Genomic DNA, 26,248 nt, shown 5'->3' on the forward strand with positions numbered 1-26,248 from the left:
CCAAAAGTCAGAGACACCGCTATGATGACACACCAAATGTGTTTGATGGATCCTTTTGGTCTTCTTCTAATGCCTCTTAATGGCAAACTGAAAGTAGCCTAATTAGATTAAGTTACTGAAGTTACAATGTTGGACAGGTATCTAGTAACTAACGGATTACATTTAGAAAGTTACCTACCCAACCTTGCCTTTAGGGTACTTTTTTTTATACCACATCACACAATAGGCTACAACTCCAGTGTACTGGCCGATTTGCAAATTGCACGCAACATATCCAAGAAATTGGATTGTACTAGACTAATCAGTGTATTGATTCAGGGCCACCACAGTCACCTTTTATAGTCTACAGGAATATTGATGTGGTTTAAAAATGTAAAAGTATGCGAGGGCTTGCTATGGTGTATATGTCGCGTATCTCTAGCTCCCCTGTAGGCTTGGGTAACCAAAGAGCATTGAAATAAAGGGAGCCGTCGAACTAGTCTGTCTACTACTCTCTCCCCGGTACGGAAACCGGTTGCTGTCAGAATACGGCACAACATAATTATTTAATTTCAAGGGAGACAAATTTACTTTAAATTCGGGAGTTCGTAAAGCCTACTACACAGGTGAAGAAGTAGAAAGTTGTGACACGACCAACATCACATCAAAGCGGCGCCCGAGATTATCGTGAATTTATTTGGGTGAGTAGTTTTAACTATAACCACCGCCTACAGACTTTTTCCTCAAACCCAAAATCCGTTTATTTGAATAGGCCTATTTATGAGGAGCCATTTCCCTCTTGTCTGTCTGTTGGTTCCAACTGATGGAGATCAAGCGATGTTGGCCATTTCTTTTGTTATTTAGGGATGTGTAATGTCATATTGTATACAAAACCCATGGACGCAGCTGTTACAATGTTACAAATTACGCATCAACTTTTCAAGCCTGCAACAAGTGACAATGGAATGGATGATGCCACGTTAGACTATCTTTCACACACAAGTGGCCAAAGCATCCACCTCCCCCTCTTCATGTAAATTCTCACTATTGTTTGATATAAATAACCCACTTCTCATTCATGCAGCATCTCTCAATCTCTCTCTCCGTCTTTCTTTCTCTCTTTTTCTAGTTGTCTTGTGGAACATAGATTTGGTGATACCCTATCTGTGTCCTAATCTCGGGGGCTATACAGATGCCATATCTTAATTTGATCATCCTGTTGTTGCAGGAATGTTCCTGGACAACAGGAAATGCAAATATGTAGTGTATTCAATGCTTAGAAAGGCTTCTAAAGTTTGTAATTTCCACTTAAAAATGTCAGACTTGATTTGCCTTAATGAGAAATGTAATCAACCACAGGAGTTTGGTTGAAACTTAATTGGGGAGGACAGGCTCGTGGTAATGGCTTGAGCGGAATCTGTGGAATGGTATCAAATAGATCAAACACATGGTTTCCATGTGTTTGATGCCATTCCATTTGCTTCGTTCCAGACATTATTATTAGCCGTCCTCCCCTCAGCAGCCTCCTGTGGTATCAACCCCTACAAAATAAATGTCCATAGATTATAATCCACATAACAATTCACATTTCCTGTTGCTCCAGGATTATTTTCCTGTTGTGTGAAACTGGCTCAAATTAAGATACAGCATCTGTATATGTTTTCCATTTGGACGGTCAGTCCTTGACAATGGATGTACTGGAGTAGACGTTTTACTAGTGTTACAGTAGTCTAGTGGACCAGAATGGGTCATGCATATGATATGCAGTCAAATACACATGCACATACACAGAGTCACACGCACACAGAGTTACAAGTTCACACACAAATTAACTTTAAGGCACACCTGTTAATTGAAATGCATTACGGGTGACTACCTCAAAACTATGAAATAACACATATGGAATCATGTAATAACCAAAAAAACAAATCAAAATATATTTTACATTTGAGATAATTCAAAGTAGCCACCCATTGCCTTGATGACAGCTTTGCACACTCTAGGGATTCTCTCAACCAGCTTCACCTTGATTGCTTTTCAAACAGTCTTGAAGGAGTTCCCACATATGCTGAGGACTTGTTGGCTGCTTTTCCTTCACTCTACGGTCCAACTCATCCCAAACCATCTCAATTGGGTTGAGGTCAGGTGATTGTGGAGGTCATCTGATGCAGCACTCCATCACTCTCCTTGGTCAAATAGCCCGTATACAGCCTGGAGGTGTGTTTTGGGTCATTGTACTGTTGAAAAATAAATGATAGTCCCACTACGTGTAAACCAGATGGGATGGCATATCGCTGCAGTATGCTGTGGTAACCATGCTGGTTAAGTGTGCCTTGAATTCTAAATAAATCAGACTGTCACCAGCAAAGCACCCCCAGCACACCTCCTCCTCCATGCTTCACGGTGGGAACCACACATGGGGAGAGCATCCGTTCATCTACACTGTGTCTCGCAAAGACATGGCAGTTGGAACCGGAAATCTCAAATTTGGACTCACCAGACCAAGGACAGATTTCCACCGGCCTAATGTCCATTGCTCGTGTTTCTTGGTCCGAGAAAGTATCTTCTTATTATTGGTGTCCTTTAATAGTGGTTTCTTTACAGCCAATTTGACCATGAAGGCCTGATTCACGCAGTCTCCTCTGAACAGTTGATGTCTGATACTTGAACTCTGTGAAGCATTTAGTTGGGCTGCAATCTGAGGTGCATTTAACTCCAATTAACTTATCCTCTGCAGCAGTGGTAACTCTGGGTCTTCCTTTCATGTGACAGTCCTCATGAGGGCCAGTTATCATAGCGCTTGATGGTTATTGCGACTACACTTGAAGAAACTTTCAAAGTTCTTGAAGTTTTCACGATTGACTGACCTTCATGTCTTAAAGTAATGTTGGACTGTCGATTCTCTTTACTAATTTGAGCTGTTCTTGCCATAATATGGAATTGGTCTTTTACCAAATAGGGCTATCTTCCTTATAACACCCATACCTTGTCACAACACAACTGATTGTATCATTAAGAAGGAAATTCTACAAATTAATACAAGGCACACCTGTTAATTGAAATGCATTTCAGGTGACTACCTCATGAAGCTGGTTGAGAGAATGCCAAGTGTGTGCAAAGCTGTCATTAAACGCAAAGGGTGGCTACTTTGAAGAATCTCAAATGTCAAATATATTTTGATTTGTTTAACACATTTTTCGGCTCCCGGGTGCGCAGCCGTCTAAGGCACTGAATCTCAGTGCTTGAGGCGTCACTACAGACACCCTGGTTCGAATCCAGGCTGTATCACAACCGGCCATGATTGGGAGTGCCATAGGCTGGCGCACAATTGGCCTAGCGTCGTCCAGGTTTGGTGTAGGCCGTTGTAAATAACAATTTGTTCTGAACTGTCTTGCCAAGTTAAATAATAAATACAAATAAATTACTACATGATTCCATGTGTGTGTGTCAAAAAACAAACAACACTTCCCAATGATAGGGAAGAACTAAATAGTGTGTGATAATGACATACAGGTGTGTGAACAGGTGATCAGAATTCAGGTGCTTGGGATCTGGAGAGTGAGCTGTGTTCAGGAGATCTAGGTGTTTGAGAGTGTGAGCTGGAAAGTGGGCTGGAAAGTGAGCTGCGTGCAGGCGATCTACGTGTTTGAGAGTGTGAGCTGGAAAGTGAGCTGCGTTCAGGAGATCTACGTGTTTGAGAGTGTGGGCTGGAAAGTGAGCTGCGTGCAGGCGATCTAGGTGTTTGAGAGTGTGGGCTGGAAAGTGAGCTGCGTGCAGGCGATCTACGTGTTTGAGAGTGTGGGCTGGAAAGTGAGCTGCGTTCAGGAGATCTACGTGTTTGAGAGTGTGGGCTGGAAAGTGAGCTGCGTTCAGGAGATCTACGTGTTTGAGAGTGTGGGCTGGAAAGTGAGCTGCGTGCAGGGGATCTACGTGTTTGAGAGTGTGGGCTGGAAAGTGAGCTGCGTGCAGGCGATCTACGTGTTTGAGAGTGTGGGCTGGTAAGTGAGCTGCGTGCAGGCGATCTACGTGTTTGAGAGTGTGGGCTGGAAGCAGACGTTACAACATGTCACATATCCTGCCATTGTCTTGCAACAAAGACACAAACACCCTGTCATCACAGACTCTTCTCTTTTCAAACTAGCACACATACAGACACGTTGTCATTTCATGCATGCACACCACACAGACACACACATCCTGGGGTTTTTTACCATATTTTTCCCAATTTGCGTCAATGTATATTGTCAGAAAGACATTTAGACAGATAAACGCACAGGTGCGAGCTCACACACAACACGCAGATACACACACATAGACAGAAAAGCCCATAGCCGCAGGAAGGTGTTTGGGGGTGCTGAATTACAGGCAATATTCTCACTGGACTAAAGGCCAGAGTTAACGCTTACAAGGAACGGGACACGGACATGGACGCATACAAGAAAGGCCGATATGACCTCTGACGAGACATCAAACATGCAAAAGAACAATATAGTAGGAATCCTATTACACCGGCTCCAACTCTCATTTTATGTGGCAGGGCTTGTTGACGATAATGGATTACAAAAGGAAATCCAGCAATGAGTTGCCCAGCGATGCAGAACTCACAAACGAGCAAAATGCCTTTTATGCTCGCTTTGAGGGAATATAACATGGTGCCTTGCATGAAAGCCCCTGTTTTTAGGATTACTGTGTGATCTTGCACTCCATGGCCCATGTGAGCACGGGGTTAACAATCACAAGGCCGCCTGCCAGACATAATACCAGGGCGCGTTCTCCAATCATGCGCAGACCAGCTGGCAAGCGTCTTCACAGACATTTTTTATATCTCTTTATCCCAGTCTGTCATCCCAACATGTTTCGAGCTGACCACCATTGCCTAAATGACTGTAATTCTGAAGTGCTTTTAAAGGCTGGTCATGACACACATCAACAACATAATCCCAGTCTCCCTAGACCCGCTCCAATTTGTATACTGCCCCAACAGATCCACAGAAAAAACAATCTCAATTGCACTTCACACTGACCTCTCCCACCTCGACAAAGGGGGAAATAACTACGTGAGAATGCTGTTCCTAGACTACGGCTCAGCCTTCAACACCATAGTCCCCTCCAAACTCATCACCAAGTTAGGGACCCTGGAACTGAACCTGTCCCTCTGCAACTGGATCCTGGACTTCCTGACGTGCCGGCACCAGGTTGTGAGGGTAGGCAACAACACCTCTGCCACGATGACCTTCAACACAGGGCCCCCCCCAGGGCTGTGTGCTTAGTCCCCTCCTGTACTCCCTGTTCACCCACGACTGTGTGGCCACGCACGACTTGAACACCATCATCAAGTTTTCTGATGACACGACGGTGGTAGGCCTGATGACAGATGGCGACGAGTCAGCCTACAGGGAGGAGGTCAGAGACTTACCAGTGTGGTGCTAGGACAACAACCTCTCCCTCACCTTCAGTAAGACCAAGGAGCTGATCATGGACTATAGGAGAAAGAGGGGAGAGTACGCCCCCATCCACATCAACGGCGCTATTATAGAGCGGGTCGAGAGCTTCCAGTTCCTCGGCGTCCACATCACAAAGGACTTAACATGGTCCACAGTCGTGAAGAGGGCACGGCAGCGCCTTTTCCCCCCGGAGGCGGTAAAGATTTGGCATGGGCCCTCGATCCTCAAAAAGTTCTACAGCTGCACCATCGAGAGCTGCACCATCGGCGGCAGCGTAGCCTAGTGGTTAGAGCGTTGGACTAGTAACCGGAAGGTTGCGAGTTCAAACCCCGAGCTGACAAGGTACAAATCTGTCGTTCTGCCCCTGAACAGGCAGTTAACCCACTGTTCCCAGGCCGTCATTGAAAATAAGAATGTTCTTAACTGACTTGCCTGGTTAAATAAAGGTTAAAATAAAAAAATAAAAAAATCTTGACTGGCTGCATCACCGCTTGGTATGTAAATGAAAGCAAAGCGCTACAGAGGGTAGTGTGAACAGCCCAGTACATCACTGGGGCTGAGCTCCCTGCCACCCAGGACCTTTATATCAGGCGGTGTCAGAGGAAGGCCCAAATTGCCATAGACTGTTCATTGATCTGGTACTGGTACTTCCTGTATATAGCTCCACATTGATCTGGTACTGGTACTCCCTGTATATAGCTCCACATTGATCTGGTACTGGTACTCCCTGTATATAGCTTCACATTGATCTGGTACTGGTACTCCCTGTATATAGCTCCACATGGATCTGGTACTGGTACTCCTTGTATATAGCTCCACATGGATCTGGTACTGGTACTCCCTGTATATAGCTCCACATTGATCTGATACTGATACTCCCTGTATATAGCTCCACATTGATCTGATACTCAATGTATATAGCTCCACATTGATCTGGTACTGGTATTCCCTGTATATAGCTCCACATTGATCTGATACTGATACTCCCTGTATATAGCTCCACATTGATCTGATACTCCCTGTATATAGCTCCACATTGATCTGATACTCCCTGTATATAGCTCCACATTGATCTGGTACTGGTACTCCCTGTATATAGCTCCACATTGATCTGGTACTGGTACTCCCTGTATATAGCTCCACATTGATCTGGTACTGGTACTCCCTGTATATAGCTCCACATTGATCTGATACTCCCTGTATATAGCTCCACATTGATCTGGTACTGGTACTCCCTGTATATAGCTCCACATTGATCTGGTACTGGTACTCCCTGTATATAGCTCCACATTGATCTGGTACTGGTACTCCCTGTATATAGCTCCACATTGATATGGTACTGGTACTCCCTGTATATAGCTCCACATTGATATGGTACTGGTACTCCCTGTATATAGCTCCACATTGATCTGGTACTGGTACTCCCTGTATATAGCTCCACATTGATATGGTACTGGTACTCCCTGTATATAGCTCCACATTGATATGGTACTGGTACTCCCTGTATATAGCTCCACATTGATCTGATACTGGAACTCCCTGTATATAGCTCCACATTGATCTGATACTGGAACTCCCTGTATATAGCTCCACATTGATCTGATACTCCCTGTATATAGCTCCACATTGATCTGATACTCCCTGTATATAGCTCCACATTGATCTGGTACTGGTGCTCCCTGTATATAGCTCCACATTGATCTGATACTGGAACTCCCTGTATATAGCTCCACATTGATCTGATACTGGAACTCCCTGTATATAGCTCCACATTGATCTGATACTGGAACTCCCTGTATATAGCTCCACATTGATCTGATACTGGAACTCCCTGTATATAGCTCCACATTGATCTGATACTCCCTGTATATAGCTCCACATTGATCTGGTACTGGTGCTCCCTGTATATAGCTCCACATTGATCTGATACTGGAACTCCCTGTATATAGCTCCACATTGATATGGTACTGGTACTCCCTGTATATAGCTCCACATTGATATGGTACTGGTACTCCCTGTATATAGCTCCACATTGATATGGTACTGGTACTCCCTGTATATAGCTCCACATTGATATGGTACTGGTACTCCCTGTATATAGCTCCACATTGATATGGTACTGGTACTCCCTGTATATAGCTCCACATTGATATGGTACTGGTACTCCCTGTATATAGCTCCACATTGATCTGATACTGGAACTCCCTGTATATAGCTCCACATTGATATGGTACTGGTACTCCCTGTATATAGCTCCACATTGATATGGTACTGGTACTCCCTGTATATAGCTCCACATTGATATGGTACTGGTACTCCCTGTATATAGCTCCACATTGATATGGTACTGGTACTCCCTGTATATAGCTCCACATTGATATGGTACTGGTACTCCCTGTATATAGCTCCACATTGATATGGTACTGGTACTCCCTGTATATAGCTCCACATTGATATGGTACTGGTACTCCCTGTATATAGCTCCATTCTTGTGTATTTTCTTTTCTTCCTCTTGTGCTACTCTTGAGTTATTATTAATATCTTTAAACTCTGCATCATTGGGAAGGGCTCATAAACAAGTATTTCACGGGAAAGTCTACACCAGTTGTATTCAGCACATGTGACAAATACAATTTGATATGTAGTGATAGAACTTGCCATGACTGAGTGTGAGGAGTACATTGATTTATCATCTGACTATTGATTGGAACCTGTTATCATGCCATGCATCACTCACACACAGTATAAACCCCTAGACCCTGCATACAGGCCACATACTGTACATGCACAGGGCATATGGACACACCTCTCTGTCTTTCTCTTTTTCACAGAAGTATTCTCATCGGTGTTGTGGTTAAGCAGAACACTTTGGCCCCTGGCTAGTTAGTGTGTGTGTGTGCTGACAGCACATTGGGGCATCCACTGATAAATGAATGTTATTTCCGGTGACATGTAAATATTTACAGATACAGAGCATGTCTTTGTGCTCCAGCATCAGCAGGGAAGGATGTGTGTTGGTGGTTGGGTGGTTGTGTGTAAAGAATCATTATTTGGTTTTCGTTGCTAAATTAACAAGCCATAGTGGAACATTTGTTCAGCATTCATTAACGTGACGTAATAACATCTCTATTAACCACTACCATTCATAAACAACTTCCATACCTCATGCAAGGTGATGTCATCAAACACACACATATACACACACACACACACACACATATATACACGGCAGAACATGTCTGTTCTATATAAAACATCTGGATAAGGGCGCAGTCAGTGCCTGCTTTTGTTCCAAGTTATCAGTGTTCATGCAGGACTGACCATCAAACACACACATGAAATGCAAGGAAGAGGTGTAGTTGTCTATTGACCGTCTTTTCCCCTTCCAATCGCTTTGGTGATCTTTTCACAAATATATGGTGGATTTTCTAAACTCTTAGTAAAAAACTCCAAACTGGTAAGACTTGTAAAACAGCAACATCTTATATTCAAAACCATATATTTTGTATTCATTTAGTTTGTAGACTTTCACCACACAACCATTGATCCAAAATAGAATTGTATTGTGAAATACCATGAGAACCTCGATTTAATCACCAAAACACATCATGATATCTTCTCAATGTAGTTGTTTTAACTAACAGTTAATCTAATAGAAATAAATGCAAGATGCAAAATTGTCCTTTGAATGTAATAGGCTACAGTACTGTCAATGACAGTATATTTGTCACCAACATCGTCAGGGAAATGACTGGACCAAGGTGCAGAGTGGTAAGCGTACATTTTCCTTTATTAAGAATGTCGCCAACAAAACAAGAAACGAACGTGCAGCTTCCTAGGGCTATACAGGCCACTAACACAGACAACTACCCACAACTAAGGTGGTAAAACAGGCTGCCTAAGTATGATTCCCAATCAGAGACAACGATAGACAGCTGCCTCTGATTGGGAACCACACTCGGCCAAACACACAGAAATATAAAACATGAATGCCCACCCTACATCACACCCTGACCTAACCAAATAGAGAAATAAAATGCTCTCTAAGGTCAGGGCGTGACAATATTACACTGTTTTCACATTAGGCAATACACTGGCACTACCCATAAACATTTACTGAAAATGTCCTTGATTTCTATCCCATTTGCGATCAAATTGCTATAGCGTGATTTAAAATTAAAGGCACTGTTCCCGCGTTCGGGGAGACTGTATTCACGGTAAACGCTGCAAATTTCGCCTCAATCAGAAATTACCCATCAATTTCAATCGCGCTATAGCGCTGAACTTTCGCAATACGAATTGAATTGTGGCCTAGATTTCAATCGTGCTACAGTGCAAATCTTCAGCACTTGATATTGAATCAAGTCAATTGAAAAAGTGCTTAGAGTTGTGAAACTGCCTTTTTGAGGATCTGTTTTGAGTTGTGTACTAACCGTTGTGACATACGTGTGAAAATCTCATCAAAGTGATTGTAAAAACTGTAATGTGATACAAATCATGGGGGTTGGCTGTTTTCTTGTGTGCATAGTTGCGCAAAGTATGGATGATGATAAATACATTTCTTTTAAATCGCTCCACACCCCCCTCCCCCTATGCCAACCCAAAACATCTGCCAGCGACCATGGTTGTGTGGGTTGGTGTGCGTGTGTGTGCCTTTTTTCAATTTATGTCCATGTTTGTTTCCATTAGTTTATCTGCTGCTATACGCTTGACATAATTATATCTACACACAGAGTACTGTTTTTTGTCCCGGCATTCTTCCATGGTTCCTGATGCTGTCTGGTGACTTACTTGCTTCTATATTTGAAATACATTTTAGTTTACCTTCCAAATCTGTTCTGTCATCCCTCTTTCTTCCCTCCCTTCTACAGAGTGCAGTAGCTCTGGAAAACAACCAGAAAAATAGTGTGGGGGGGGGGGGGGGGAGGGAAAAAGAGCAAGACCATGGCTCAGATTAAGCTGCAGAATGTGGAGGACTACTATGAGATTGGAGAGGTGCTTGGCAGGTGAGTGAGAAAGTTTGGAGTAGAGAATGGAACAGCGCTAGACATGAATTGATGTTCATTTGAATTGATTTGAATTTCACTTAATTTACATATAATGCTAGGAATACACTGCTAAGTAAATAGTACTAGAAAGGTGCAATGCCCCTCAGTTATTCACTCTAATCAAACATTCAAACTAGCTTTAGGCCTATTAGCATCACAGGAGTAGTTCAGTGTAATATAGAGCACAATGCAAACGTTTCCTACGATATCATCCCTCTCTGCCCCCCTCTAGTGGTCACTTTGGGCAAGTGCGTGCGGTGCTGGAGCGGGCGTCCAAGGTCAACTGGGCGGGGAAGTTCCTGAAGCTGCGTCGGAGCGCCAGTAGCCGCCTGGGCCTGGAGAGGAAGAGTGTGGAGAGGGAGGTGGAGATACTGCAGAGCCTGCAGCACGCCAACGTCATGGCCCTCAGGGATGTGTTTGAGAGTCGCGCCGAGGTGGTGCTCATCGTGGAGCTGTGAGTCAAGTGGGGACAGATGGAGGGAGGGGGAGACCTCTGCTGGTCTCTGTCTGTCTGTCTGTCTGTCTGTCTTCCCCTCAGCCCACAGCAGGTGGGATGGAAATAGTTGCGTGGAGCACCACTTTCACTCCCACCCTGTATAATGGGAACACAATGAGAAGCACTTGGTCCCGTCAGCCCATCTAATCCTCCTGTCATTACTAGCTAATAGTCCAGGCCAGACAGACAACTCAAAACTTGTTAATATAACTGAACAATAGCCCCCCCAAATACAGACACACTCACAACTACAACCAAACTGGTGCTGCACTCCAGGAAACAAGAGCACATGAATATAAGATCTTGAAGCAAACTTTTAGGCTGATTCACTTTCGAGTAATTTTAATAGGAATGAGATGCCATTTTCATAACTTGGTCTAGTTATTATAAGTCGACAGATGTAGGATCTTAATTTGAGCCAGCTTGCTACAGCAGGGAAATAATCCTGCAGCAACAAGAAATGTGAATTATTTTGTGGATTATAATTAATGGACATTTGTGTAGGGGTTGATACATTATTCCTAAGGGAAAATCAAGTCTGAAATTTCAAAATAGAAAATACAAACTTCGGAAGCCTTTTAAACCTCAAATATAATACAAGTTTTAAATGTCTCCTGCAACAGAGTGATCAAATTAAGATCCTACATCTGTATGTGATGAAGATATTCTCCTGACAAACTTACATCTACTTAATTCTATCTACTTTTTTTTACCACTTCCTTCTCACTGCCCCCCCACCTCCCTCTCTCTGCTCTAGTATCAGTGGTGGGGAGCTGTTTGATTTCATAGCAGAGAAGGAGAGCCTGTCTGAGGAGGAGGCCATAGAGTTCTTGAAGCAGATCCTCATGGGAGTGGGCTTTATGCACACTAAGAACATTGCCCACTTTGACCTCAAGGTAAGACACACAGGAATAGAAATAGAGATGATAGAAAGCATTGCTTCCCCGTACCATGAATTAGGTGGGACTGGCCTCCCGTTTCCTGACTCTGTTGCCCCTTGCCTAAACCCATTTGGGCTGTTTTTCATTCCATCAGGATTTGGCATTGTGTGTGTAACATTCTCTGTTTTCCATTTAGCCAGAGAACATCATGCTGGCTGACAAGACGATGCCACACCCCCACATCAAGATCATTGACTTTGGACTGGCCCATCGCCTCAAACAGGGGGAGGAGTACAGGAGCCTATCTGGGACCCCACAGTACATCGGTAAGTGGAACATTCCACGTTTACTGTCTGTGTTTGGTGGAAATTGTGTCAATCAGTATGTGTCTCATGTTGTGTGAGCATTTTGTTAGTGTGTGATTATGGTGTGTATGTTTGATGTGTGTACAGTGTGTCTTCCTGTCTGTTTTAGTTTTTATTTAGCATGAGCCTCTAGAAAGGTGCTGAGGTTTCCATGGAGACAGTTTCCAAGGGGTAGTAGTGTGGTTGTGGACAGGATGTGACATCAGAGCGTGTGGTGGGGCTCTGGGGGTAGTGAGAGAGAGACGTGTGACTAGGTGAGAAGTTTCAACAGGCCTGAAATACGTGATGCAACCTGAGTCGCCAACACAAAGAGTGTAACGGAATGATTACTTTAAGAGAGGGCAGGAGGGTTGCATGGGTATTATTGTTGGGCCATGAGTTCTACCATAACCCACTCATTCCCCAACTAGTTGCACATTTTCATGTGTTCTACTGTAAGATTTTAGGATTTATTTATATATATTTTTATTTATTTAACTAGGCAAGTGAGTTGAGAACAAATTCTTATTTACAATGACGTCCTTAGAGCATTTATTCATTATTAATCATTAGAGAATGCCATTATATTGTGCAACAGCAGTGTTAGCATCACCCAGTGTTTCCCTAACACAATGACACAGTGACTGTTGTGACAAAAGGAAGTTACTCTCCTCTATTGTATTCTCAAGTCCTTACAAAAGAAGTCTCTCTCTTTTACTATCAGTTATTTTCCTCTGTTACACACACTCTGTTTTTCTGGATAAGGCTGGATTGTATTATGTGTATCTCATTATCTCTCACTTTCTCTCTCTCTCTCTCTCTCTCTCTCCGCCTTCTCCCTTTCCATTTTCTTCCCAGCCCCTGAGGTGATTAACTATGAACCCCTGAGCGAGGCAGCCGACATTTGGTAACCATTACTACAATGTTACTCATTAGAAAAACCAAACAAAATGTCCCAGCTGCCTTGACTATCAGGGTAAATCATTTTGTGCACACAAAGTCACTCATCTCTCTTCTCTTCTCTCCAGGAGTATTGGTGTGATAACCTACATATTGTGAGTATGCAAAACAAGTGGACCATTTTAAATGTACATACCGTAGCTACCAGTGGAGGTTGGTGGGAGGAGCTATAGGAGGACCGGCTAATTGTAATGTCTGTAAAGAAATAAATGGAACGGTATCAAACATGAAACCACGTTTGACTCCCATGCCATTTATTACATTGCAGCCATTACAATGAGCCTGTCCTCATATAGCTCTGCCCACCAGCCTCCTCTGGTAGCTACACATATTCTTTAATACCCCCCTATTCTACAGGTTGAGTGGTTTGTCCCCCTTTCAAGGAGATAATGACGAGGAGACACTAAAGAATATCGTGGGGATGATCTATGAGTTTGAAGAGAACTATTTCACGCAGACCAGCGCCATGGCCAAAGACTTTATTGAGAAACTGCTGGTCAAAGACCCAATGTAAACAAACGATCACTCATGAATTTATTAGTTTCATTGATATGGTTATTGTCTATAACCTCTGTATACCATGCAACAGTCTATTACTTAATGATGTGTGTCCCTCCTACAGAGAGAGAATGACAGCGGATGAATGTCTAGTACACCCTTGGATCAAGGTGAGAGAAGAGAGAATTGTGATTTGATTGGGGTAACTTCAATACATAAACCCAACATAAGCACATTATTGTGCTGAAGGTTTGAGTAGGAAAGCTTAAGTTGTGAGTATGATTCACACTGAAAAGCTGTGAACTGCATGTCACTTTGGATAAAGCGTCTATTAAATTAGCACGTTAATTCCTTGTTTATCAGCCCCTCACACGCAAACAGGCGGATAACAGAAGTCGGTCGTCCATTAACATGAAAAGCTTCAAGAAGTTCAACGCCAAAAGGAAATGGAAGGTGAGGCCCAGTAGTGCATCTCAATACTCCAAAGTAGCTTCCTCTTCTTTTCTCCTACCTTGTATCAGCATTAGTGTGCAGCAGTAGTCCTACAATATTGGTGAGGGGGACACCTGCTGGTCCGGACATTGTATTGCATCATATTTGCCTTTTTCTTTCCAAAGTCTTGTTTTTCTGTGGACACCTCTTTCAATACCTTTTTTAAATCCTCCCCCTCTCTCTCTCTGTAGATGTCATATAACATGGTGTGGGCGTGTAACAGATTATTTCGCCTGCAGTTGCAGTGTAAAAGCAGGTCCCAGGAGGACCCAGAACTGGTAAGAGAGAGAGCAGAAAGGACTGGGTCTAGACCAGGGGACATGCTGGCTTCTGCCCTGTTCTTAAAGTCTGACTAAGACCTATATAACTAGCTGTGGGTACCGTCTGGGCGATCAATAACACCAATTTTAATAAATCGTAATACACTAATCATTTATATGCCAGGGAAAGAACAAAAACTGGGAAACTACAATGAAATATTGCACCCATATTTCATCATAATGTTACAATCCCTTTATTTAACTGTTATAAATCCATTTATTATACTCTCAATATCAACATATTGATGAGGCTGTTGATATGCTTATGTCTGAATATCTCTGCAATTGTCCCCTTGTCAGAGGCAGTGTGAGAGCGACCAGGAGGACACGGAGACCAAGCCTGCTTCTCTCATTCGCCGCAGACTCAGCAGCAGTTCCTAAAGAAGACCACTGGGGTCACTAACACAGCCTCAGACCACCTCTATCCATCCCACCATGGGGAAATGGAGAGAAGCCTTTTGTGAGTGCACCAATCAACAATAGTCTGAGTTACAGAACGACTGACTATGCCAGTGACAATACGAGTGACGAACCCGTGATGTGCAGGTGCCTAAAGCCAGTGTTAGTCCACAGAGTTGAATCTTAATGTCTCAGACATGGTTCCTGATAAAACCACTGTAGTTTACCAAACTGCTTCTGTTACACTTCACCCCCATTTGACTTAGCATTTGCCTGTGCCTTTTAAGTTTGACACATTTATTTTCTGAACATGCCAAAACTTTTGTTTTGGTGCACGGGATAGAGTTTGTCACACTTATAGCTAACCTCGATTGCAATTATTATGCCTTACAATATTATGTGGTTATTATTTAGCCTCCGCCACATGTAGTGATGTTTTTGACTGCTGTATGGCTATCAAAGGTCAAGACTATTCCAAACTCATTTTTATTTGTGTTTGAGACATTTGCATTAAATACAATTAACTAGAAAAAGTACTTGGTAACTCAAATGTTAATTGAGTGTTTCACATGAAATTAGGGAACTATACAAGCCATACAATTGGAAATAGAAGGCCTGTTTCTCGAATTCTGCCTTTAAGTGGATACATTATTTGTGTCAGAATGTAGATATAAGTTTATACAGAGCTACTGTACTATACACAGCTACAGCCATGTAATGTAGTCTTAGTGTGTAGGGCCCTTAAAAGACTTATCAAACTTCATCTTCGATATACTTTATTGAACATTTCAACCATCTTTGGCTTATGTCAAAGGTCAATTTTATAGTCGTTTTTGAAAGAGAAAGCTACTTTATAACCTTGTGTAGGCTTGTTTATATATATATATATATATATAATAATAATAATGAGAGTTTAATACTGACAACAACCATGTTTTGTGAATTGTGTGATGGTGAATAAGAAAATGTTAGTCTATGATGATAAAGCTATTACAGTATATACACATTTGTTACTTTGAAAGCCCACCATTTTTTAAAGACAGCAGACTACTTGCACTGGTTGAGTTATCAGTTTCTGTGGCACATGATGAGGTCAAGATAGTCAGTGAACGGCAACCTGTATCGAACTAGACCACTGCGAACCTAGAGTTAACATCACAATCATTGTCAAAGTTCATTGTAACAGACAAATGGATTAGAAGAAGTGAGGCCTACAAACTTCAGTCTTTCAGTTCTTTTTCTAAATGTTCTAAATTGGTTCCAGGCTGTCAACCTCATATTCTTATGGAAGGGTGGGGAATTGTTGCCATTTTCCTCTGGGTTTATACAAGGGTATAGAGGTTTTGAAACGGGGTTGAATAGTTGGCACTTCCAAGATGAGCAGGATCCAAGGAGTCAGCAGCATTCTTGGAGAGAGGGGGCCAAGAAAATAAAGAGCTTTCACACACTGTAAATTCCTGAATCTGCCCATGCCCTCTCTCCTTCCAATGTGCATCCTACAGAGCACATGCCCGTTGCCATTGAGGACTCACAAACAGACGCACTCGAGCATGCAAGAGAGGTGAGTTTGGAATTAGGCAATCATTAAAATTGAAGTAAAGGTGCATAATATAATAAGTGTTCAAGGTGTTCAGTATATTTGTAATTCGCACGCATGAACACCCACACATACAGTACATACAGGTGAGAGGAGATGCGCAAACAGCCATGTCTAGCGAAACTGAGTAACAGGCTACAACACTTACGGCTAGCCAAGCATTATCGTGGGAGTGGCGACTCATACACAGAGCGAGACAAACAAAATGTCAAACGGGTTTCCTTCTCGAGATCAAGTGACACATGGCACCTTACCTGTAGACGTTTGAGGAATTCGGATGGTCTGCATTTATTTTTATTAATTGGACAAAGTTAAATGTAAAATATATATATATCAGGAAGACTGGTAAACCTATAATTAAAACGGCTATTATACTGTAGTTTTTCCGACTAAACCGTGGGAAGACGTGAAAAGCACAGGACAATCATTACATCTGCGCGCTGGTTGGCTACCGCGGCAGGTGCAGCCACCAAACCGGTGAGTCATTTGCAAGTAATTTATATATTTTTTTACCTGACCATGAACTAAATGTCTATTAAAAAGTCTATGTATGTATACTGAACAAAAAATGAACTCAACATGCAACAATTTCAAAGATTTTACTGAGTTACAGTTCATATCAGGAATCAGTCCATTTAAATAAATAAATTAGTCCCTAATCTATGGATTTCACATGACTGGGAATACAGACGTGCATCTGGTGGTCATTGATACCTTAAAAAAGAAGTAAGGGCGTAGATCAGAAAACCAGTCAGTATTTGGTGTGACCACCATTTGCCTCATGCAAAAAGGCACATCTGCTTCACATAGAGTTGATCAGGCTGTTGATTGTGGCATGTGGAATGTTGCCCCACTCCTCTTCAATGGCTGTACGAAGTTGCTGGATATTGGTGGGAACTAGAACACGCTGTTGTACCTATCCAGAGCATCCCAAACGTGCTCAATGGGTGACATGTCTGGTGAGTATGCAGGCCATGGAAGAACTGGGACATTTTCAGCTTCCAGGAATTGTGTACAGATCCTTGCGATATGGGGCCATGCATTGTCATGCTGAAACATGAGGTGATGGCGAAGGATGAATGGCATGACAATGGGCCTCAAGATCTCATCACAGTATCTCTGCATTCAAATTGATATTGATAAAATACAATTGTGTTCATTGTCCGTAGCTTATGCCTGCCCATACCATAATCCAACCGCCACCATGGGGCACTCTGTTCACAATGTTGACATCAGCAAACCACTCGCCCACACGACGCCATACATGTGGTCTGCGGTTGTGAGGCCAGTTGGACGTACTGTCAAATTCTCTAAAACAATGTTGGAGGTGGCTTATGGTAGAAAAATGAACATTCAAATGTATATCAACAGCTTGGGTGGACATTCCTGCAGTCAGCATGCAGATTGCATGCTCCCTGTGGTATTGTGTTGTGTGACAAAACTGCATATTTTAGAGTGGCCTTTTATTGTCCCCAGCACAAGGTGCACCTTTGTCATGTTCATGCTGTTTAATCAGCTTCTTCAAATGCCACATCTGTCAGGTGGATTGATTATCTTGGCAGGAGAAATGCTCACTAACAGGGATGTAAATCATTTGTGCACAACATTTTAGAGAAATAAGCTTTTTGTGCTCTTTTGGGATCTTTTATTTCAGCTCATGAAACATGGGACCAACACTTTACATGTTGTGTTTATATTTTTGTTCAGTGTATTTTCAATGTGTGGTCTAGTTTATTTAGTCATGGGACATTCAAGGCATCCTGCCAGGTTCTCCAATAATTTTGTAGCAGCCTACCAAGGGGACCATACTTTTCTAAAATAGGTTGGAAATTATATTTATTTCATCACCATGGTTCGTTTGATACAATTTAAATATTCAAATTACACCATTATCAGACATGATAACATCTATCAGTATGATGACTGTATGACGACAGGCAGCCTATTGCATTTACAATATAACCAGGGAAACATTGATTTAAAAAAAATCTCAAATTGACAAATGTATTTTAAAGAACAAATTGACTGGGATATATTAGTTTGGTTTATTCAAGTTGTGTTAACAACATTGACAGTAACATGACGTGTTTCTCCCCATCCTTCCCAAAGGACTTCATGGCTCATAAACTCATGTCTGGTTGGTCTGTAAGAAGAAGCTAGGTAATGATTTAAAGGAAGACAAACCTTAAAGGTATATCAAGTGTGTTTGCATACTTTCAAGTTAAGTATTAGGTTGGCCACAGTATTAGGTTGGCCACAGTATTAGGTTGGCCATAAAAAGTTGCCATTTGATGGCACTGATTGTTGGGATGATGGGAGCTTTCTTCATGAGCCACAAATGTTTGAAGTTAAAAAAAGGACAGTAAAAGGAGGAACAGGGCCAACAGGTACGCTCAAGATATATAAAAAAAAGCTTATATGGACATAAGGTCACAGACATTTTCAGCATGGTTGTACGTACATTCCCGATAGGCCGAAGCAACCCCAGTTAATAAGCCTTACCTTTTATTAGGCAGATAAGTCATTGACACCATGAATTCAAAGGATGCTGGGTAGTACAACACATTGCACATGTGAAGCAACTGTGTAGAAACATTGGAGTGCATTAGAGCACCCTGAATGTAAAGCTGGATTAAAGAGATAAATGTTTGAGGGTTTGAAGAGCGGATGACACATCATTCTTCAGAAAGAAAGATGACATGTATGTTGTTTCACCTCCTACTGTTTACATTCCTTGGACAGAGTCCTGTCTATGGTTAGAGATGAGGAATGTGAACGATGGAGGAAGGGGAGTAGAGATCTAAGAGGGGGAGGTGAGGAGAGAGATGGTGTATGGAGAGGGGAGAGACAGTAGATGGCAGTCAACCATTCAATTCACCTTAAGTCCTTATGTCTTAAAGCATACATCCACTGACTTCCAGCCATCATGCTAATACTAGTTAGAATTGTCTTGCAAAACTACCTCTAACTTCCTTAATAATGGACACAGAGACATGAAAATGGTATCCACAAGTTCATCTGACTTTGGGGAAGTAGATCCCAAAGTATCCCTTTTAAGGCAGACAAATTACGAAGAATGTGAGAAATGGAAGAGAAAAAATATGAATAGGGAGTAGGAGACAAGGCAGCTAGGCACAGTGACATTGTTACCTAGCTTTAGCCCATGCAGAGGGAGGCACCTGTCTGTTAATACACTCAATCACTTAATGGCACATGTATATTTAATCACTCTTGTTTTCAGTCTCTCAACTCGGTAACACACAGGAAAGCACATACGAGAACACATGAGGAAACACACACGCACGCAAACACACATCAAATCAAATTTTATTGGTCACATACACATGGTTAGCAGATGTTATTGTGAGTGTAGTGAAATGCTTGTGCTTCTAGTTCCTACAGTGCAGCAATATCTAACATGTAATCTAACAATTCCTCCACATCTACCTAATACACACATCTAAGTAAAGGAATGGAATAAGAATATATACATATAAATATATGGATGACCAATGACAGAGTGGCATAGGCAAGATGCAAAAGATGGTATAAAATACAGTGTATATACATATGAGATGAGTAATGCAAGATATGTAAACATTATTAAAGTGACTAGTGATCTATTTATTAAAGTGGCCAATGATTTCAAGTCTGTAGGCAACAGCCTCTCTGTGTTAGTAAAGGCTGTTTAACAGCCTGATGGCCTTGAGATAGAAGCTGTTTTTTAGTCTCTTGGTCCCAGCTTTGATGCACCTGTACTGACCTCGCCTTCTGGATGGTAGCGGGGTGAAAGGGTCGTGGCTTGGCAGGTTGTTATCCTTGATGATCTTTTTGGCCTTCCTGTGACATCGGATGCTATAGGTGTCATGGAGGGCAGGTAGTTTGCCTCCGGTGATGCGTTGTGCAGACTGCACCACCCTCTGGAGAGCCCTGTGATTGTGGGCGGTGCAGTTGCCGTACCAGGCGGCGATACAGCCCGACAGGATGCTCTCAATTGTGCAGCTGTAAAAGTTTGTGAGGATTTCAGGTGACAAGCCACATTTCTTCAGCCTCCTGAGGTTGAAGAGGCGCTCTTGCTCCTTCTCCTCCACACAGTCTGTGTGGGTGGACCATTTACAGTTTGTCCGTGATGTGTACGCCGAGGAATTAACTTCTCCACTGCTGTCCCGTCGGTGTGGATCGGAGGGTGCTCCCTCTGCTTTTTCCTGAAGCCCACGATCATCTCCTTTTGTTTTGTTGACGTTGAGTGAGAAGTTGTTTTCATTGCTGAATCTTTCAACCATACCACATGGTTAAACTCTTAGACTATCGATACCGACAGAATAAGAACAAGTCTTTGATATTAATTACTAGTCTGCAGCTAGGAATTGCAGCTAAGAACGACAACCGCCGAAACATTCATTCTATGACAAATTAATGAATGTCACTCTGAACAATCCCCTCTAACCAAGACCGAGAGAGAGGACGAAACTCTCCAACAGAAACAAACTTTTCACCAGCAATCAAGACGACACACTGAGCGTAAATATATATATATTGATTGCAATTGTTCCCGAATGAGTGAACGTTCATGTGCAAAGGATTAGCATTTCAATTGTTATAATTATTGCTCTGTAGTGACTTCAAATCAAATCAAATCAAATCAAATTTTATTTGTCACATACACATGGTTAGCAGATGTTAATGCGAGTGTAGCGAAATGCTTGTGCTTCTAGTTCCGACAATGCAGTGATAACCAACAAGTAATCTAACTAACAATTCTAAAACTACTGTCTTATACAGACTTCTTAGTCGACCCCCACTTCCCCTTTTGTCTAACAAGCCACCATGCCGGTTTAGCCCACTAGGGCACATTCTCCTATAATTTCTTGAAACCATATTTACTGTTTGTTTATGCATTTCTGTGAATTACTTAGTTAGTAATAAATAAACGATTTAAGACAATTGATGTATGGATGACTCATAGTGAAGACTAGGTTCGTGCAGATAACCAACAATTTACGACGTTTGGAATGAGACTAACGTGAGGTGAGGTTAAGTACATAATTCATTAATTCGAAGACTAATTTATCAGATACAATATCTGAAAAGTTATTTTAGGAAATGATAACTTTGTAATCTGAATATTTTTCCTTGGTGCCCTGACTTCCTAGTTAATTACAGTTACATGATTAATCAGTTGATCGCATAATACTAATTACAGAGAATCTTTGATAAAAACTATAAGTCTTCAATTTAATGATAGTAAAGACACGACACTAGTCTCTCAACACACTTCATGATGACAGAAGTGAGTGCTACGGGGCGATAGTCATTTAGTTCAGTTACCTTTGCCTTCTTGGATACAGAAACAATAATGGCCATCTTGAAGCATGTGGGGACAGCAGACTGGGATAGGGAGAGATTGAGTATCTTCGTCAACACACCAGCCAGCAGGTTTGCGCATGCTCTGAGGACGTGGCTAGGGATGCCGTCTTGGTCAGCAGCCTTGCGAGGGTTAACACGTTTAAATGTCTTACTCACGTCGGCCACAGAGAAGCAGAGCCCACAGTCCTTGGTAGCGGGCCGTGTTGGTGGCACTGTGTTATCCTCAAAGCGGGCAAAGAAGGTGTTTAGCTTGTCTGGAAGCAAGATGTCGGTGTCCGCGACGTGGCTGGTTTTCCCTTTGTAGTCCGTGATTGTCTGTAGACCCTGCCATAAACGTCTCATGTCTGAGCCGTTGAATTGCGACACCACTTTGTCTCTATACTGACATTTCACTTGTTTGATTGCCTTGCGGAGGGAATAACTACACTGTATGTATTCGGCCAAATTCCCAGTGACCTTCCCATGGTTTAATGTGGTGGTTCACGCTTACGGTGTTTCGCGAATGCCGCCATCTATCCATGGTTTCTGGTTAGGGTAGGTTTTAATAGTCACAGTAGGTACAACATCTCATATACACTTCCTTATAAACTCACTTACAGAATACGTCAATATTATTCTCTGAGGCTACCCGGAACATGTCCCAGTCCGCATAATCAAAACAATCTTGAAGCGTGGATTCCGATTGGTCAGACCAGTGTTGAATAGTCCTTAGCACCTGTACATCCTGTTTGAGTTTCTGCCTATAGGAAGGGAGGATTTGCCGAAGGGAGGGCAAGGGATGGCCTTGTATGCATCGTGGAAGCTAGTGTAGCAGTGATCCCATGTTTTTCCAGCGCGAGTGCTACAGTCAATATGCTGATAGAATGTAGGTAGCCTTGTTCTTAAATTTGCTCAGTTAAAATCCCCAGCTACAATAAATGCAGGCTCAGGATATATGGTTTCCAGTTTGCATGAAGTCCAGTGAAGTTTCTTGAGGGCCGTCGTGGTATCTGCTTGAGGGGGGATATACACGCCTGTGACAATAACCAAGGAGAATTTCCTTGGGAGATAATACGGTCGGCATTTGATTGTGAGGAATTCTAGGTCAGGTGAACAGAAGGACTTGAGTTCCTGTATGCTGTTACAATTACACCATGAGTCGTTAATCATGAAACATACACCTCCGCCCTCGCGTGAGTGTGTCAGCGAGGGTTGTTCTCAGTGTGGGGCAGTGGTGAAAATGTACCCAATTGTAATACTTGACTAAAAGTAAAGATACCGTAATAGACAATGACTCAAGTAAAAGTGAAAATCACCCAGTAAAATACTACTTGAGTAAAAGTCTAAAAGTATTGGGTTCTAAATATACCTAGGTATCAAAAGTAAATGTAATTGCTAAAAATTACTTAAGTATCAACTGTAAAAGTAGAAATCATTTCTAATTCCTTATATTTACCAAACCAGACATTTTCTAGTTTTTTTGGTATTTAAGGAAAACCAGGGGCACACTCCAACACTGACAATTTACAAACAAAACATTTGTGTTTAGTGAGTCAGCCAGACCAGAGGCAGTAGGCATGACTAGGAATGTTCTCTTGATAAGTGTGTGAATTGGACAATTTTCCTGTCCTGCTAAACATTCAAAATGTGTAACCAGTACTTTTGGGTGACAGGGAAAATGTACAAGTTGTCAAAAAATATAAATAGTATAGTACAAGTACCCCAAAAAGTACTTTAAAGTACTTTACACCAGGGGTGTGGTTCGATACTGTACCATGCAGGGCTGGAGTCTGTCTAAACCTCATTACATGAAGCATGATACACAACACGTGGTTGAAGGAATTCATTAAATATACAACCTCCCTACTAGTCTCTTGTCTCTCACTCTCAAAGGCATGCAGCACACACACACACACACCACTCTGTAAGGATTCAATATTTCATTTTTCTGTCATCAAAAGGAGGCCTATAGATTGTGATGTCCATGACCTTGACAAGACATCACCTTTAGAGGTTGCTGTGACTACATTATTCAATGGGCTCTGAGCACAGTCCTACTCTCATACATATGGTATGGATTCCATTTTGTATTTGTTTATGCTCAGCTAGAATAAAGAAGTAGTTATGATTACATCATAAAACAGACCAGGAAGTAGGCAACAGTTCCAGGCATTTGACACACTGCTATTCATTTGGTTCCCAATGCAGATCATCTTAACAAATATTTAGGTCTTAATCCTTCTTAATCTCATTCCAGGTGTTTAGGACAGTGATGTCATTGAGAGTGTGGCATCTATGTGTCAAACGTTTCACATTGTTCTTGTAAAATACAGAAGGTTGAAACAGGATTTGGCTGCATTTTGTTTCAGCTCTTCTCTCAAGTGCGCCAGTTGCAGTATCTTTTTGTTTTGACGTGGCCTCATGTTGTTTCCATGACAGCATAACAAGTCCAACATGCAAACCACATAGTGAGTTAACAATTTAGTAGCAACTTCAACTTTTTAACACTTCCTCAAAATCTAACATGTACTAAATTGTAATTATAATCTAATAGTTGATTCTGTAGCTGCCATGAGATGTATTTTGTAAATAATGAATTGCAGTGAAAGTATGAATAAAGGCCTTTACATAACATCTGTCCATTCTCTCTCACCCTTCCTCTCCCTTTCTCTCTCTCTCTCTCTCTCTCTCTCTCTCACCCTTCCTCTCCCTTTCTCTCTCTCTCTCTCACCCTTCCTCTCCCTTCCCCTCTCCGTCAGATGATTGCCACACCTCCTAACTCCCCTCGTCTCCCAGGCTCCCCGTCATATCTGGGAGGCCGCTGCATCCCATGTCCGGCCCCCCCACCCTCCTCTCCTTGCCCCACCTCTCCCTCCTCTGGAGGGGTGACACTACGTTGGACCCCCCCCTCCTACTGTCTCACACACAATCTGGACCACCTCCGCAGGCACAGCTGGCAGCCTGGAGCCATGATGTATGGCTGCCCCCCGCAGTACCAGCAACGCAGGTAGGGGGCGCACTAACGACCAATACTTACTAGTCCAGTGGTCAACAACCCGCTTTAGGTACAAGACCACAAGTTGCCCATAGAGACAGATCTAGGATCAGCTTACCTTCCTCAAATCCTAACCTTTATCATTAGGGCGGGGAAACCCAAAACTGACTTCACATCAGTGTCGAGGGTAGAGGTTGATGGTGCCGACGGAGAAGGGCGACATCTTACGAGTTCCAACCCAACTTTGCTCAATAGTGACTTTTATCGCAAACTTACACACAATTTGCTGCTACCACTCTTTATTTTACTCTTATTATTATCTAACCTGATAACTAGTCACTTTACCCTGCCTTCATGTACACATTAAACTGCATTGTTGCTTAAGGGCTCATAAGCAAGCATTTCACAGTAAAGTCTACACCAGTTGTATTCAGCGCATGTGACAAACAAAATTTGATTTAGATTTGATTTGAGTGAGATAGTGATTTGAGTTAAATTCACAGCTTGCAACTCAACCATGTTCCTGGAGGGCTGCGAGAATTTAGGAGTGAACTGTGTAGGATTATGATAGCTATGTTCTAATATTTGTTTTAGGGAATGGCTGATCTAAGACCAGTGCTACCAGTATATAACTTCCCACACATATAGTCAATGCTGTTGTTATCTCTGGCATTCCTGCTCTAACTGCTGGTGTTCTTATCAGTGCTGTTTTAGCTGGCCCTTTCCTACTCTCTTATTTGCTCATCTCTTCTGCTCCTAATTCACTGGGCATGGCAATGTTCTCTTTCCCCTCTCTCTCTCTGTCTTTGTCTATCCTTTATCTATCGTTCTTTTTCCACCCATTTATCCAAGATGTTGGCAACAATTTCGATTTTTTTTTTTTAGATATATATACTTTAAAAAAATCACTAACCCGAACCCCACCACTAACCCCACCACTCCTCCCCTGATTGGAGTAAACAAATTAACAAGAACACTTCTACTTCCAGCTTATACTATCAGGAATCAAGGTAAGACCCAGATGCAGACACGTCAAATTGACAATGGTTTAATTGTCCAACAGGGGCAGCCAAAGACAGGTCAAGGCAGGCAGGGATCAGTAAAAGTGGGGCAACGGTACCGGGCGGCAGGCAGGCTCAGGGTGGGCAGAGGTCAACAATCCAGAGGTGGTGCAAAGTTACAGGTTAGCAGGCAGGCTCAGGGTCAGGGGCTGGTTGACTTGCCAAACAAGACGAACTGGCAACGGACAAACAGAGAACACAGGTATAAATACACAGGGGATAATGGGTAAGATGGGCGACACCTGGAGGGGGGTTGAGACAATCACAAAGACAGGTGAAATGGGTCAGGGTGTGACATATAAACTCAGCAAAAAAAGAAACATTCCCTTTTTCAGGGCCATGTCTTTCAAAGGTAATTCGTAAAAATCCAAATATCTTCACAGATCTT

General features: G+C 42.4%; 1 protein-coding gene across 1 annotated transcript; it reads left to right on the plus strand.

The window, feature by feature from the left end:
- Window positions 1-269: 269 nt before the first annotated feature.
- LOC115140995 (death-associated protein kinase 2-like) lies at window positions 270-15,917 on the plus strand. Its single transcript, XM_029679555.2, has 12 exons — window positions 270-680; window positions 10,295-10,429; window positions 10,704-10,925; window positions 11,725-11,863; window positions 12,045-12,174; window positions 13,051-13,099; window positions 13,221-13,247; window positions 13,510-13,662; window positions 13,775-13,820; window positions 14,014-14,103; window positions 14,334-14,420; window positions 14,763-15,917. Exons 2-12 carry the CDS (start codon window positions 10,368-10,370, stop codon window positions 14,841-14,843), a joined length of 1,086 nt encoding a protein of 361 aa, XP_029535415.1. The 5' UTR covers window positions 270-680; window positions 10,295-10,367; the 3' UTR covers window positions 14,844-15,917.
- Window positions 15,918-26,248: the final 10,331 nt, after the last annotated feature.

Source organism: Oncorhynchus nerka, linkage group LG14 (assembly GCF_034236695.1).
Source record: "Oncorhynchus nerka isolate Pitt River linkage group LG14, Oner_Uvic_2.0, whole genome shotgun sequence".
In the NCBI taxonomy this organism is placed as follows: domain Eukaryota; kingdom Metazoa; phylum Chordata; class Actinopteri; order Salmoniformes; family Salmonidae; genus Oncorhynchus; species Oncorhynchus nerka.

Bases quoted from the DNA above. Each gene is read 5' to 3' on its own strand.
- LOC115140995 (XM_029679555.2), top strand. From the start codon at position 10,368: ATGGCTCAGATTAAGCTGCAGAATGTGGAGGACTACTATGAGATTGGA. The intron at 10,926-11,724 runs GTGAGTCAAGTG...TCTCTGCTCTAG, and splicing joins GTGGTGCTCATCGTGGAGCT to TATCAGTGGTGGGGAGCTGT. The intron at 13,100-13,220 runs GTAACCATTACT...TCTTCTCTCCAG, and splicing joins AGCGAGGCAGCCGACATTTG to GAGTATTGGTGTGATAACCT.